Genomic DNA, 16072 nt, shown 5'->3' on the forward strand with positions numbered 1-16072 from the left:
GAGCCTCAGCTCAGGGATATATAACTAGCATTATCTATAATTTATTGAGTGCTACCATATGTTAGATGTGCTAAGTGCTATGTGTACTTTATGTCTTTAATCCTCAAGCCCTAACAAGTAGGCTTTCTTCATGAAATTTTTCTTTTTTTAATTTCTTTTGATGTGGACCATTTTTTAAGTCTCTATTGAATATGTTAAAATACTGCTTCTATTTTATGTTTTGGTTTTTTGGCTGTAAGGCTTGTGGGATCTAAGCTTCCCTACCAGGGATCGAACCTGCAACCCCTGTACTAGAAGGCAAAGTCTTAACCCCTGGACCACCAGGGAAGTTCCCCCATGCACTTCTTTAGAGAGGCTAAAACTTGTGCCAAGTCATACAGAGTAAGTAAAGGTGCTAGAATATGGACCTAGACTTATCTGACTCAGATTCTACTTCTGAATGTGGTAGATCTAAAACCAGATCTAAAACTTTCTCGTTCCTAGTTCAATGCTATTAAATAATTTTTAAGCTGCTACACACCCATGTTAGTTTTACCTGCCTTTCACTGTCCTTTGGTAAAGAAGGCTTCATGGGTTTTCCTGGCTCTGTCTATCAAATGCTGTTCACATTGATGTCTGTGTTGTTTTGCTTCTTCCAGCTTCCTTTCTCTGAAGGCTTGTGTCATGTCTTTTCTGGAAGTCTTGCCTAAGGAATTTTATCAACTCTGGCACTTTCCCTGGCTATCTGTGGGTTTCCTTCTGAAAGACCATATTTGGTCAGGCTCCAGAAATTGGGATTTTATTCTCAGGTTATACACATCTTTGCACATAGGTCATTTCAGCCCATAAATAGTGTTATGCTAAACCACCATTTGGAGAAGACTCTTGAGAGTCCCTTGGACTACAAGGAGATCCAACCAGTCCATTCTGAAGGAGATCAGCCCTGGGATTTCTTTGGAAGGAATGATGCTAAAGCTGAAACTCCAGTACTTTGGCTACCTGATGCGAAGAGTTGACTCATTGGAAAAGACTCTGATGCTGGGAGGGATTGGGGGCAGGAGGAGAAGGGGACGACAGAGGATGAGATGGCTGGATGGCATCACTGACTCGATGGATATGAGTCTGGGTGAACTCTGGGAGTTGGTGATGGACAGGGAGGCCTGGCGTGCTGTGATTCATGGGTTCGTGAAGAGTCGGACACAACTGAGCGACTGAACTGAACTGAACTGATACACATCTTTGCACATAGGTCATTTGAGCCCACAAATAGTGTTATGCTAAACCATCATTCATTTTGTCCCCAATGTGTTCCTTCAACTTAACGTAGAGTTCTGATATATTTTACTCTCACTGATGATGATAAAGTTATGGTTTGCATTTTAATCCATACTAAGTCACTCAGGTTTTTAAATTTAAACATAAAATGTTTTATCCATTTATAACAAAATTAAGATGTTGATAGGATAGCTGCTTTGATTTGACCCATATGGAGACTAGGAGTTCAGAGAGGTTAAATGTTAATATTGTACCCAGCTTTGCTGAATCAAGATTGTTCTCAGTCATCTCATCATCATTAACAAAGTTGTTCTAGATAAAAGAACTATCAAAACTCAACAGCTAAGAAAAGCTAATAAAGAAATGGACAAAAGATTTGAATTGATACTTCAAAGACAAAAGGATGACAAGGTCATGAAAGATCTTCAACATTGTTAGTCATTGGGAAAATATAAATTGAAGCCTCAGCCAGATTCCACCATATGCACTCAATCAGAATGGCTAAAATTTTTCAAAATGCACAAAATCCTGATAATACTAAGTGCAGGCAAGGATGTGGAGCGACTGGAACACTCATACATTGCTGGCAGGAATGCAAAATGATACAACCCACTTGGGAAAATAGTTGAGCAATTTCTCACGAAGTTAAGCATGCACTGACTGTGTCTCAGCTGTCTTATCTGTAGATGATTCTCACCTAAGAGAAGTGAAAACTTAACGGACACACACATAAAACCTGTATGCAAATGCTTATAGCTTTATTCATGATTGCTCAGTGTCCCTTAGCTGGTGAGTGTATTGTGGAGTACCACTTGGCAATGGAAAGGAATAAACTTGATACGTTCTACAATATTGATGAATCTCAAGCACACTAAGTGAAAAGCCAGACTCAGAATTCTACCTGCTGTGTGGTCCTATTATATGACCATCTGGAAAATTATAGAGATGGAAAAAAGATGTATCAATAGTTGCCAAGACTTAAGCCTGGGAGTAAGGTTTGATTACACTCATTTTTTGGGGGTGGGAGAGGGTGGATTGTTCTGTACTTTGATTGTCCTGATGGTTACATGACTATCCATTTTATCAAAACACACCCCTATACACCAAAAAGAGTGAACTCTACCATATGGAAATTTAAAATAAATTTAGGGGGAAAAAAAGTAGCCTGGTTAGACACATCAAACTCATGGTAGTTACTGCCTATGAAGAAGGAAGGGAAACAGGGTGGAAGTTAAAGGAATTTTGGCCTCATCATTTATGCTGTCATAACTAAAAAGTAAGTATGACAATGTACTGTTAATTTTATATGGTGAGATTATCAGTGTTTGGTTTATTACTCTATACTTTTTAATTGGTCAAAATATTGTTTAGTTGCTAAGTTGTATCCAACTTTTTTGGGACCCCATGGACTATATAGCCCAACAGGCTCCTCTGTCCATGGAATTTCCCAGGCAAAAATACTGGAATGGGTTGCCATTTCCATCTCCAGGAGATCTTCCCAACCCAGGGGTCAAACCTGTATCTTCTGCTTGGCAGGTGGATTCTTTATCACTCTGCCACCAGGGAAGCATAAACAAGGCAAAATACATATTAAAAGAAAATTTTGAAAAGGCTGAGAAGTAGAAGAAGAAAAAATCACTAGTTGTTTTGAAAAACGGGTACATTTTCTCTCTACTTGTTTGGCATAGTGTAAAATGTACTCTAAGAACAACATAGCCTGTAGCTTGGACTTAGAATACCCAAAATACATTTTCCTTTCTCTTAAATATGTAAACGTTTGCAATGATACAATGTTAGTGTTAAGGTCTGTGTTTAATAACTTGTTTTATTTCCTCTGTATTCTTTTTTGGTAAATGATAAAAGAATTTCCATTGATGGTGGTGATATAAAATTTCCTCTCAGATGTGTTCAATTGGGTATGCCTAGAAAAACTTTGAAAGGAAATACAAAAAACTGATGATATTTATTGCCTCTAGGGATTCTTTTGAGGTGGTTGGGGGAACTAGGATGAAAGGGAAATTTTCACTTTATCCTACTTTTCTGTACAAAACTCAAATCTTGTGATCCAAAATGGAAACAAAACAACTTGATTAATAAAATTAGTAAATAGCGCAGATGGTAGGGAAAATACGGCAAAAACCATGACAGTCTTAAGGCAATGAATGAAGCTAAAGAAATGCTGTGTGAAAAACCTATGGGAGGCACAAGAATCTAACGTTCAGAGGAAACCCTGGGGCAAAATGGCCTAGCGCCACCCTCCGCCTCACAGAAGGCTAGTCCCCTAAAGTTAGGTGATACATCTGCGCATGCGCACCGCCTCTAGCCTGCCATCTTCAGGGTATAATCCATCCTCCACCGAGAGCACGCGAAAGCCGCACGTACGCCTGCCCGGGGACGCGCACGCACCCCCCGCCCCGCCCCGCGCGGCCGGCGAATCCCGCGAGGCCCGGGTAGTCTAGGCTCTTGGAGGTAATGCCCCGGAAGGCGGGGGACGCGGAAGAGGCTGAGGCCGGCGCTGAGGAGGCGAGTGCAGAGGACCCCGGCGCCGAGCGGGAGATGGAGGCCGGGCGGCTGCGGCCGGTGCTGCGCTCCGTGAACACGCGCGAGCCGTCCCAGGTCATCTTCTGCAACCGCAGCCCGCGCGTGGTGCTGCCCGTGTGGCTCAACTTCGATGGCGAGCCCCAGCCTTACCCGACGCTGCCCCCCGGCACGGGCCGCCGCATCCACAGCTACCGAGGTAGGCGGTCCGGGGTCGCCCTGTCGCGCCCGGCCGCGCCGCCCCCTTGAGCTGAGCGCAGCGAGCCGCGCTGTAGGCCTGAGAATCACGGTGACCGTGGCTCGGTCTCACCGAATCCCCGCCCCATTCGGGGGAGGCAGCTGCTGTTGTCATTTTTATTCCCATTTTACACTCGAGGAACTGAGGCCCCAAGAGAGGTTGTGACAGATTCAAGTTGACGCAACTAGTAAGTGACAGTATCTTTCTAAGACTGAGTAATTTGCATTTGAATATCAACCCCACGTGTATTCCATCCCTCACGCCCATTTGTTCAGTTTGTGATTAGGAGAATCCCACATTCTCCGGTGTGCCCAGTGAGCCGGTCCGCGTCGGGTCCCTGTCTTGATGAAGTGTCTCTTCTGCCCATTAGAAGAGACAAATGCATAAATAGATAAGAACAAGCCAGTGTCATAATTGCTGCAGTAGGAACGGAGCACAGCATTGCACCTTCTCAGTGAAAGAGAAGGGGGTGTGCTTTCAGTTAGGGAAGCTTCCCAGAAAAGGAGAATTCTGGAAGATGCATGGAATCTGACCAACCCAAGACAGGAGTTGAGAGCTGTAGACAGACAGAACCGCATGGCCTGACACCTGGAACCTGGGAGAGGGGAGAGGGTATGCAATGGGAGAGGAAGTCTGAAAAATGATTTTACCCCTAGGAAAATGGGGGCCATTGGAAATTATTAAACAGAGAAATGGTATTGCCTGATTTAATACTAAAAAGCTTCCCCAGGATGCAAGGTCATTTGGAAGGGGAAGACTACTGGTAAGAGTTAGAAAACTGTTGTAATAACCCAGGCTGGAGATGTCCAGGCCAAATGAAGTTAACGCTTACTAAAAATTCACTATCTTTCTCAGAGGATCTTGATGAATCTTTTTTCTTTGAGGGTAGCATAGTCAGTGATGCTCTTCAAACTTTTACACCAAATTTCTCCTAATACTAAATGAGGAATGGGAATTCTTTGGGCTTCCCTGTGGCTCAGAAGGTAAAGAATCAGCCTGCAATGAGGGTGACCTGGGTTCAGTCCCTGGCTTGGGGAGATCCCCTGGAGGAGGGTAGGGCAACCCACTCCAGTATTCTTACCTGGAGAATCCCCATGAACAGAGGAGCCTGGCGGGGTGCAGTCCATGGGGTGACAGAGTCAGACATGACTGAGCGACTAAGCATGCACCAGTGTTTTAGGACTCAGTGGTTTCTCTGCTGGCCCTGGTTGGATTCCTGGTGGGGGAACTAAGATCCTTGCAGGCCACGTAGTATCCTAGGAAAAAAAATAATTTTTTTTTTTTTTTTAATGAGGAAGAATTCAATTCTTCCAGACATCCACATTTCTGCAGTCTTATATTTGGGAAATTGTGTGACTTTTGTATTCTCTAAAATTTATCTGTGCCTGATTTAATACAAACGTTAAAAAAATTACTTCCTGAATGTACTTAATGTTCCTAAATTATACACTTAAAAATGATTAAAATAACCAATTTTATGTTATGTATATTTCGCCACAATAAAAAACATTACTTCTCACTTGACATTTCTTAAATTTTGCCTCCAAATCGTCAAGTAAACATATGCCCAGGATCTCATGCTGTTTTTGTTCTGAAAGAGCCTCCTTCCTTCCTTGAACAGAATCTTAGGCCTGGGATTTTTTGTCTCCTTCCAACTGTCCCCCTCTCTTTTTTTTTTGCATAAGATATATTTATTTCTTAAATCCATTTTTTAATTTGCATGCAGTAAAATACACAGATCCTAGCATTTAATAGGTTTTGACAATACCTAGATCAAGTTATAGATTAGAATATTTCCATTATCCCAGAAAGTTCTGTCTTGCCCCTTTCTACTCTTTGGATTTTTCACATCCTTGTTTAGTTTCATCTCTTCATACAGAATGTACTCTTCTCTATCTGGCTTTTTTCTCTCAGTGTGATGTTTTTGTACCTTGTTGTTTTTGAAAAGCACAGATCTGAGGAGTTGGTGACCTCTCTCCTTTTAGTTTGCACCACTGGATGTGATTTGCAGTTCAAATACTTTGCTTTTGCACCAAGGTAGCAGAAAGGGCCTTCATTTTGGAACCTGGTATAGTTGCTCTTCTGTTTACTGTCTCCATTGCCTTTTGTGAGGATTCAATAGAATAACATTATTGGGAGGGCTTTGTATGGTATTCGAGCATAACGAGAGGCAAGTATTTCAGTCTGGGGAGATGAAGGCAATAGATATATGACTACTTAACCTCTGCTTGTCTTAACAGGTCACCTTTGGCTCTTCCGAGATGCTGGGACATCTGATGGGCTTCTAGTTAACCAAACTGAGCTATTTGTGCCATCTCTCAATGTTGATGGGCAGCCTATTTTTGCCAACATCACACTGCCAGGTATACTGATGTTCCATCTTACTTTTTAAAAAGATAGGCTGTTGTGCTAAGTAGAGGATAGGCCCTTGAAAGAGCTCAGTCCTTAGTGACTTTTGCCTGATGCTGGGCAAGGTATCCAGCTTTTCTGTGTCTTATTCTCCACCATAAATAAAATGTAAGAAATGTACTGGTATTCTCTATGTTGAACAAAGATGTTGTGGTGTCTCAGAAGCTCTTTGGGCTTGTCAGGAGTGGGCTAAATTAAAATAACTGATTGTAGAATTATGAGTGCGTTTTGTTTCCGTGGCCTTGGAGTAGAGTTATGCCCTGGAATCTCAGAAGAAAAAACATGTAGAGAGTGAGATATCATGGCTTATTTATGACTTCTGGTGTTGTATCTTTTAATGTAATTTAATGCAATCAAGCTTACTGTGCCAGTCAGGGTTTTTTTTAAAAAAAAAAAAACCACCAAATTGAACATTAGCTTCATAGCTTACCACTTGTTTAAAACTCAAATGATTTTATTAGATTGAACCCCAAGAAACTGATCTTTTGGGTTAAGAAAAAAAACCTAAATATCTGTGGCTTCATAAGGTTCACACTAGTATGTGTATATAGATTTTGTTTTAAGGCAGTGGATATACAGAAGTGAACACTGGTAAGTTAAAATGTAGGAAATTTTGCCTTGTAGGAGACATTTAAAGAGTAAGTTCCCCAGTGAGTTAAAAATAGGATTTGAGGAAATTGGTGACAGTCAGCTGGAATCCCCAAAAGGCTATTGACAGAAGGAGGTTTCAATAAGGAAAGGTTGAGACCTACCTCAGGATGAACAGAGTAGTCAGCAGCTGGGCTGACTTCCTAATATGTGGGACCCAGTGCAAAATTAAGATGTGGGACATTTTGTCCAAAAATCAGGAAAACTACCATTTAAAATACTAAAATATCTTCCCTTTCTTCTGTGTCTCTCTCACAACTTGTTACGGTGTCTTTTCTGTTTGCTACTTAATGCTATTTTAGGAAAAGTTAAAGTTTTTTAATTACTTAAAAAAATAGGATTTGAAGGACTTCCTTGGAGGTCCAGTGGTTAGGATTCTGGCTTCCACTGCAGAGAGCACGGGTTCGATCCCTGATCAGGGAAACTTAAGATCCCACAAGCTGTGAGGTGCGACAAAGAAAAGCAAAAACATAGAATTTGAGTTCCCCCCAGAATCCAGTTATATGCTGTTTTAGTTATCTTTTGCTGTGTGACAGCTACCTGTAACTCAACAACATTTTATTTGTTCATAATTCTGCAGGCAGGGCTGAGTTCAACTCAGGGGTTATTCTACTCTCTGGTGGTCACCGGTGTGGCTGCTTTCTGCCGGCAGGTTGGCTGAGGGCTGGGCCTCTCTCCCATGTCGTCTCAGGGCCTGGCCCTCTTTGTGTGGTCTCTCTTGCTGTATAACTCAGGGCTCCTGAGGGCGTAAAAGCGATTGTTGCCAGAGCTTCTTAAGGCTGAAGCCCAGAATCAGCACAGCGTCACTTTGCCCACATTCACTTAATTAAAGCACATGATAGGCTCAGCCCAGCCTCAAGGGAAGTCCTCCACATGGCCATGAATGCTATGAGATGTCTGTTGGAGCCATCACGTTACACTCCGCCACAACCCGCGTACTCACTTTTTTTGTCCAATGTGAGGTCCAGCTGTCGAAAATGTAACGGCCTCGGTTGGCCAAGCCTCGTGAGCGCTTAATCCCCAGGCCTGAGTTTGCTGCTGAGAGTCGCTTTTCTGCCCTTACAGTGTACACCCTGAAAGAGCGGTGCCTCCAGGTTGTGCGAAGCCTGGTCAAGCCTGAGGATTACAGGAGACTGGACATTGTGCGATCCCTCTACGAAGATCTGGAAGACCATCCCAATGTGCAGAAGGACCTGGTGCGGCTGACGCAGGAGCATATTGAAAGCCAGCGGATGGCAGGGGAGATTGAAGATGTTTAGTTCAGAGTCACACTCCTGGGTCTCAGCTTTTGATGGTCCTGACAAGTCTTGATCTAGAGCTAGGACTGGTCACCTTTTCTCAGCTTCAAGGTGTCTCATTCTTGGAGTGAAAATGCTCCATTGCTTAAAACAAAGTTAACTGACCTCACTACAAGGCATTGTGATGTTTAAGGGCAAATATCACAAAATGTAATAATTATGCCTGCCTCTTGTAGAAATATTTATCAAGGAAAAGTAGTTGCATCTTTGCTTCCTAGTGAGTCAGGAAAGTTTCTGTGTAAGGACTTTGTGGAAGTAATTACAGCGAGAATAGTAGCTTCTTGTTGAGTTGTAAGGAAGCAGTGGTGCCTGCTTTTCATTGTTGTGTTGTGGTCTGTGATGTGCCCGCCTCCCGCTCTGGGAGACAGAAATGTCCTTGGGGCAGGGGAAAATCTGTCTGCTCTTTGAGACCCTAGTGCCTCGCACATTATCAGCCTTCCATCTGGTGTTAGTTGAATGAACAAACCAGTGGGTCCTTTGGTAGAAAGTGTTTAGAGGTTTTGACCCTTTTTTTTTGAGGGGGAGTGACAGTGGGGACCTTAAAGTATATACAGTAAACAGATGTTTAAAAGGGAATCATTTTTATAGAAAGTAATCTTTTAATAATTTTCTAAATTTTGACTTTTCTTAGTCCATTGTTGTCACAGGGCTGTGTCACTTCTGTTTCTAAGCCAGGACTAGCTTTCTACAGTTCTTGTGGTGATGGCTTTTTGAAACTTGCTATCCGCACAGGAGAGAGGAGAAAATGGCCATTACCTTGTTTAATCATAGTGTTAAAGAGCTACTCCTGTACTATAAATAGGTTTTTGCCAAGTGTGCGTATTTCTGTTCCTTTTTGTAACTCCATGACTTTTCTGTTTAATTCAGCAGTTTTTCACCAGGCAGGATCTGGTGACACTTTGCACCTGGCTAGAGGAGAAGAGGAAGAAGCCCTCTAAACTCTGGAATGTTACAGCTAGCACACTGTGGATTTAGAGAGTAGCCTGGAATCTTTTATAGTTTTGTACATGCCCAGATCCTTTCCTATAGGCTGGACTTAAATTCATTAATTTGAATTCAATACTTCTGTCAGGCATCCTTTTTTGGTAGCTAATCGTTAAAAAAAAAAAAAGGATCCTCCCCAGTAGAGAAAATTTTGGAAGAAACGGAAAAATAAAAGGAAGAAAAGATCCAGGTAGATACATTGCTTAAATACAACCACTAAACATTTTGAACAGCCTTTTTTTGGCTTGGTTTTACATAGTTGAGATCATACTGAATATACAGTTTTATATTCTACTTTCTCATTTAACTTTATAACTTAAAATATTTTTCCATGGTATTATAAGCTCTTCATACTCATGAGTGCAGCCTTCCTTTTATAAATAATGTGGGACTATTTCTTACCATCCTTATTAAATCCTTCTGCTAACTTTTGAGCGCATTTCCTGTGCTCTGATATCAGAGTGGAGTGAATGAATCAAATGCCTTACAGTTTTTCCACCTAATCATATTCTCCTCTTTCAACATTCAACAAATAAGGGGCTTTTGTTTTTTAATCTGTTGTGTTATTCATTCAGTGACACACCTCTAATTTTTTTTCTAATTTTTGTTGTTGAATTGTTGGGTAGAGAAGAAAATATGCTGGTATAGAAGGCAGCCATACGATTAAAAAAGTAGGATAGTATGAGAGATTTAAGGAAGTCTCTCGGTGCTGGATTAGTTCAATGTTGGTTTTATTGTTTTTTTAACCTGCCGTTGTGTCAAAATGTTCCTGAAACTTGCAATTTGAGTACTGTTTTTGTGTTGTCCAAAGAAAATCGAAAACCTGTAGCATGTATGGGCTCATTTGAAATCTTATGAATGTATTAAATGTATTGCTCTTGAGAGACTGTGATCTTACCTGTTTTCAGTTTTTTTTTTTTAAAGCTTCCTTTGGATACAGTAAATGGTGCTGAGTAAAGGAAATGGGTAGGATGTCATTTGCCAGGTTCTTCTGTCTTGGAGAGGTGTGAAGACTGTTTAATGGCCTTGGGGAGACGAAACACAAGGAACCTGGTTCTCTGTCGCTTTTCTTCGCAACCCTGGATTTTGTTTAGAACTTTATTTTAGCTCTTCTTTTCTTGTAAAGATGAAATATCACTAAAAATTTTAAGCCCTACAGAAAAGGATGAAGAAGAAAAGCATTCACATTGGGAAGAAAGGCATTTTTTTTTTTTTTTTTTTCATGAAAATAGAACCAGCCTTAACAAACACCTCCCTAAAGAAGATACGCGGATAGCAACTAAGCATATGAAAGGATGCTCCAGGAACTTCTCTGGCGGTCCAGCGCTTAAGACTCCATGCATCCAATGCAAGGGGCGTGCATTTGATCCCTGGTCGGCTAACTAAGATCCCACGTGCCAAGTGGTGTGACCAAAAAAGTATTTAAAAAAAGAAAAGATGGTCCACGTAGTACGTCATCAGAGAATTGCAAATTAAACAGCAGTGAGATACTACTACACAGCTATTAGAATGCTCCCCACACACACAAAAAAAGGCTCACATCCAGAACACTGACCACACCAAATGCTGGTGAGGATGTAGAACAACAGGAACTCTGATTCATTGCTAATGGGAACGCCAAATCTTATGGCCACTTTGGAAGACAGTTTGATGGCTTCCTATGAAATTAAATGCTTATCATATATCCAGTAATTATGCTTCTTGGGTATTTACTCAAAGGAGCTGAAAATGTACGTCCAAAAACTTGCACATGGATGTTTATGGCAGTTTTGTTCATAGTTGCTAACATTTGGAAACAAGCAAGGTGTCCTTCAGTAGGTGAATAGATGCATATATGATATATTCAAATAACGGAATATGGTTCAGCACTAAGATGAAGGGAGCTGTCCACCAAGAAAAGAGAGATAAAACTTAAATGCTTATTACTAAGTGAAAGAAGACAGCTTGAAAAGGTCACACACTTTATGATTCCAACTCTACAACATTCTGGAAAAGGCAGAATTGGATTAAAAAGGGATTGAGGGAACTTCCCTGGCGGTCCAGTGGTTAAAACTGCACGCTTCCAATGCAGGGGTCATGGTTTTGATCCCTGGATGGTGAACTAAGGTCCCATGTACAGTTGGCATGGCCAAAAATAAATAATTTTTTAAAAATTTATGGGGCAGAGAGGCTTGGAGGAGGTGGAGGGATGAATAAGTAGACCACAGAATTTTTTGAGGTAGTAAATTTATTCTGCATGATAGAATAGTGGATATATATTATTATACATCTGTCTGAACCCACAGAATGTGCAATGCCGAGTGAACCCTAAGGTAAACTGTAGACTTGGGGTAATAATGATGTGTCAGTGTAGGTCCATCGATTGTTAACAAATGTACCACTTTATGGGGATGTTGATAATGGGAGAGACTGTGTGTGGGAGCACGAGGTATATAGGAAATCCTGTACCTTCCTCTTAATTATGCTGTGAACCTTAAAACTGCTCTAGACAATAGTCTATTAAAAAAAAGTGGTTAATGTCTCACTAGGACTTACTGTATATTGAGAAGATGAAAAGAAAGCAGGGCGCTCAGCTCACTAAGGACATGAAATAAATACCAGTGTTTTACAGTCCTGAAATAGGAACACCAGTATGACCTTTTCAGATATTTCACGTTTGGTTTCTGTATCCTGTTCTCCACCTCAGCCCCGCTCTATACTAGTCACTGGGCTGCCTGTTACCCTTCACCATTTCTCCTTTCTGTCAACTAAGCTCCCTGCCTCAACAGAACGTTTTCCTGGAGACTTCTCCCGTCACCACACAATCCCAGTAATCCATAGGCAGATCACACCAGTTGACTCTTGATGTTGTACATTCTGTGAGTTTGGACAAATTTCTAATGACATCTATCCACTTTTATAATATCAGACAGAATAGATTGACAGATATGCTTGTGATGTTAACCAAAAGTGTTGGGCAGTAGCACCGGACACTTAAATGAGAGAGAAACCTGCAAAACTTGTTTCAGAATTTGGAACATGAAACCTCAGGAAAGTACAAGTCAACATACAAATAAATAGCAATATGCTCTCTCCCTATTCAGGTAGAAAACACAAAAGATTGTTTTGCTCCAGTTGGGAAGAGTTGAGTCCCTGATAACTGGACTGGACCCACAAATGTTAACAACAGACCTAAGATTTCTGAAAGACTCAGAGGAAATCATTTTAGCAAATTATTTTATCTTCAGATAAATTGAATTAATTGGGTGAAGAACAGCCTAGCAGCAGTTTGCTAGGGAGGACATAAGATGACATTCTTTACCTGAAGGAGCAGGGTCAGATACCCTGGTCCAACTTGGAAATACTAAGAACTTGTGCTTCAGTTATCCAGTGCTCAGAAACAATCAGATGGAAACTAGAGTGGAGAATTACTCTAGCGGGTCTGGATTACCCTTGTCCTGTGGCAAATGCAGAGAGTGAAGGGAATTTGGGGAAGGGTCTACTATGTCCTCAGGGCATCAGTTTTCCAAAAATTGGTTTATGGTTTTCCTTGATAGACTTTAGGACTCCCCTTCCCTTCCTGTAGATGAGAAAGCAGACACCTCTGGAACAGAGTCCAATACTGGAAATAAATGTACATTAATAGGAGATGGGCCAAATCGCGTATCCTAAATAAACCATTAAAAGGGAAAAGATAGATTCTTATATATGGACATGAAAAACTGTTCATTATTAGTTGAAAAACATTTATAGAAAATTAAATGTGTTTTTAAAATTTTTATGTTAAAAAGTTAATTTTATAGAGGTCTAAAAATACATGCCAGAGAAGGCAATGGCACCCCACTCCAGTACTCTTGCCTGGAAAATCCCATGGACGGAGGAGCCTGGTAGGCTGCGGTCCATGGGGTCGCTAAGAGTCGGACACGACTGAGCGACTTCACTTTCACTTTTCACTTTCATGCATTGGAGAAGGAAATGGCAACCCACTCCAGTGTTCTTGCCTGGAGAATCCCAGGGACGGGGGAGCCTGGTAGGCTGCTGTCCATGGGGTCACGCAGAGTCGGACACGACTGAAGTGACTTAGCAGCAGCAGCAGTAAAGATACATGCAAGTATATACACCAAACTATTAATAATGGTTGTCCCTCCAGGATGAGACTATGGGAAGGTGTTAATTTCTCTGTCTCTGTCTCTCTGACATAACAGGGAAAAAAAAAAGTATATATATGTATATGTATATGTCTATGTATATATATAGGTCTCTGCCTGAACTCCTGGTACACAGCTCTCCTAAAACCATTGATTTCAAATTCCTAAGTGATAAGATCATTAGGAGTATCTTTTATTCTAATGAGAGGACTCTGGGCTGGCTCTTGTATGACTCCTGGAAGAAAGCATTGAATTTTCAGCCCTAGCCACCCTTCTCTAGCCTAGAACACAGTAAACAGATCTAATCCCGTATTTCTCTTCATCTGGATATTCATCTGTATTCTTTATCATATCCTTTAATAAAGTGGTAAGTGTATTTCCATAAGTTCTTTGGGCAATTAGCAAATTAATTAAACTTAAGGAGGGGTCAATGGCACCCCACTCCAGTACTCTTGCCTGGAAAATTACATGGACGGAGGAGCCTGGTAGGCTGCAGTCCATGGGGTCGCAAAGAGTTGGACACAACTGAGCGACTTCCCTTTCACTTTTCACTTTCATGCATTGGAGAAGGAAATGGCAACCCACTCCAGTGTTCTTGCCTGGAGAATCCCAGGGACGGGGGAATCTGGTGGGCTTCTGTCTATGGGGTCGCACAGAGTCGGACATGACTGAAGCGACTTAGCAGCAGCAGCAGCAGCAAACATCAACAGGTCAAAATGGCACAACTATATCACTAATTACATTTAGCTTCAGTAACTTTTTAACCAACCCTAGTAGGGAGGGTGTTGGTCATGGAAAAGCTAATTAGGAGAAACTATGTATTGTTCAGGATCACAGGAAAATTTTCGGAGAAGAAAATAGGGAACAAAGAGCCCTTCCTTGGGATCAGACTTGGGTTGAATCTTGTTACTTGACCAGTTTGGCTTGGACAAGTTACAACTGACTCAAGCCTAAGTTTCCTCATCTGTAGAAGAGAATGATAAATGTATCCTGTAGGAGATGCCTGGTACTTGATACGTGAGTGGCAACTCTATTAATTAGTAATAACAAAGACCTTACTTTGAGGAACTTATTCTAAAGAATGGGGACAAAGTCATGTCCATAACATGGCCTGCTGAGGCCCCCACACTACTCAAGCCTCTCTGGAGGAAAGAATCCAGCACCTAGAGCAGTGTCTGGCAAATAGTAGCTGCTCAATAAATATTGGCCCTTAAAATCACAGTCTATCCTGAGTCTCCTATTTAATACAGAGTCCTACCCCTGCTTCCTCTGGACTCCTGATTTCTCTTAAAGTACCCCCCCACACACACACAATAGCACCTTTTAGCATTTCATGTAACTTATTTATTCAGTAATGTTTTATTTATTGCTAGTTTCCTCCATCCACTCCCACCCCCGTCTAGATTAAGTCCCATGAAAACAGGGACTTTTGTAAGTTTTCTGCACTTTTGCATCTCCAACACCTATGAATAGTGCCCAACTTATAGCAGGTTATTAATAGACTATCTCTTGAATGAGTCGAATGTGGCTGAGGGGCTAAAGCCCTGGAGGTGGAGTCAGAAGGTCTCTTGGGATCAACACTGAATTCCCGTGTGGTCTTAAAGGTGTTTCCTCTCTCCTCTGGGCCTGTTTCTCCTCCGGGCTCTGACCGACTTGGTTTTTCAGCCACTGGTCAAGCCGGCCGGGAGGCGTCGCGCCCCCAGTGTCCGCCAGGGGGCAGTCGCACACAGGGCCGGCCCCGCCCACTTCCCGGCGGCCCGCGGTGGGTGGACCCACGAGCCCGCGGGTACAGAAGCGGAGTCCTGCCTGCGTCGGACTCAGTTGTCAGGCCGCCTGCCCGCCAGCCCTCAGAGCCTGGCCATGTCCTGCTACATCTACCAGCTGCCCTCCTGGGTGCTGGACGACCTGTGCCGCAACATGGACACGCTGAGCGAGTGGGACTGGATGCAGTTCGGTGAGTGGTCCTTTCTGCGACCCCACTAAGCCCCCTCCCCAACCTGTCTACCGTGGTCCTTGATGTCAAGGGCTCTCTCTGCTGCTTTCCTGGGCCCGGGCCTCCCTGTGTATCCTCGGGCCTCCTTGTGTGTCCTCGGGCAGGGGCTGCCCCTTCTCTGTTGGTGATCTAGAAGGTGTGAGGTGATCTCGGACGATTTCTGCTGTTACTCAGTCTGTCGCTAAGTAATGACTGGCTGCACTTCGCTGTTTACGGTAAAGCTGAAAATTATTGCTGTCAGCAATGACTGGTGCTTACTGTGTGCCCGGCCCTGACGCAAGAACCTGACACGGATTATCTCATTTAATTTCCATAACAACTTGTAAAGTGCATATTTCTCTTACCCCGTCTTACAGACCAGGAAAAGGATTTAGAGGTAGACTCACTTGTGAGGGCAGCCACTTATAAGAGTCACTTGTGCAACGCGGTTCCTAAGTGGCGGTTCCTAAACCCTGGCGTCTGGCTCCGCCAGGACATCCTTAACTCCTTGTTCTATTTTCTTTGTTTGCGCCTGGTGATTGACTGAGGGCTTGGCATTTTGGGGCATGCTGAGCATGTGGTCCTCAGGCGCCCAAACAGAGGT

The 16072-nt window shown here is 42.5% G+C and overlaps 2 protein-coding genes across 3 annotated transcripts in view; both read left to right on the top strand.

Moving 5' to 3' along the window:
- Positions 1–3643: 3643 nt before the first annotated feature.
- Positions 3644–10261, top strand: VHL (von Hippel-Lindau tumor suppressor). The gene is made up of 3 exons (XM_027523547.1): positions 3644–3991; positions 6271–6393; positions 8153–10261. Exons 1-3 carry the CDS (start codon positions 3727–3729, stop codon positions 8344–8346), a joined length of 582 nt encoding a protein of 193 aa, XP_027379348.1. The 5' UTR covers positions 3644–3726; the 3' UTR covers positions 8347–10261.
- Positions 6311–16072, top strand: part of IRAK2 (interleukin 1 receptor associated kinase 2) — a 64962-nt gene continuing 55200 nt past the window's right edge. Inside the window, exon 1 of one of the 2 annotated variants that reach the window (XM_027523546.1) lies at positions 6311–6393. Coding sequence is in view for 1 of the 2 variants with exons in the window: in XM_027523545.1 (XP_027379346.1) it covers positions 15357–15450 (94 nt within the window). In the remaining variant the exon portion in view is untranslated. Of the gene's footprint in view, positions 6394–14157; positions 15451–16072 lie in introns of those variants that run through there. The other variant, XM_027523545.1, reaches the window with a different exon arrangement.

Source organism: Bos indicus x Bos taurus, chromosome 22 (assembly GCF_003369695.1).
Source record: "Bos indicus x Bos taurus breed Angus x Brahman F1 hybrid chromosome 22, Bos_hybrid_MaternalHap_v2.0, whole genome shotgun sequence".
NCBI lineage: Eukaryota > Metazoa > Chordata > Mammalia > Artiodactyla > Bovidae > Bos > Bos indicus x Bos taurus.

Bases quoted from the DNA above. Each gene is read 5' to 3' on its own strand.
- VHL (XM_027523547.1), top strand. From the start codon at position 3,727: ATGCCCCGGAAGGCGGGGGACGCGGAAGAGGCTGAGGCCGGCGCTGAG. The intron at 3,992-6,270 runs GTAGGCGGTCCG...TTGTCTTAACAG, and splicing joins CCGCATCCACAGCTACCGAG to GTCACCTTTGGCTCTTCCGA. The intron at 6,394-8,152 runs GTATACTGATGT...CTGCCCTTACAG, and splicing joins TGCCAACATCACACTGCCAG to TGTACACCCTGAAAGAGCGG.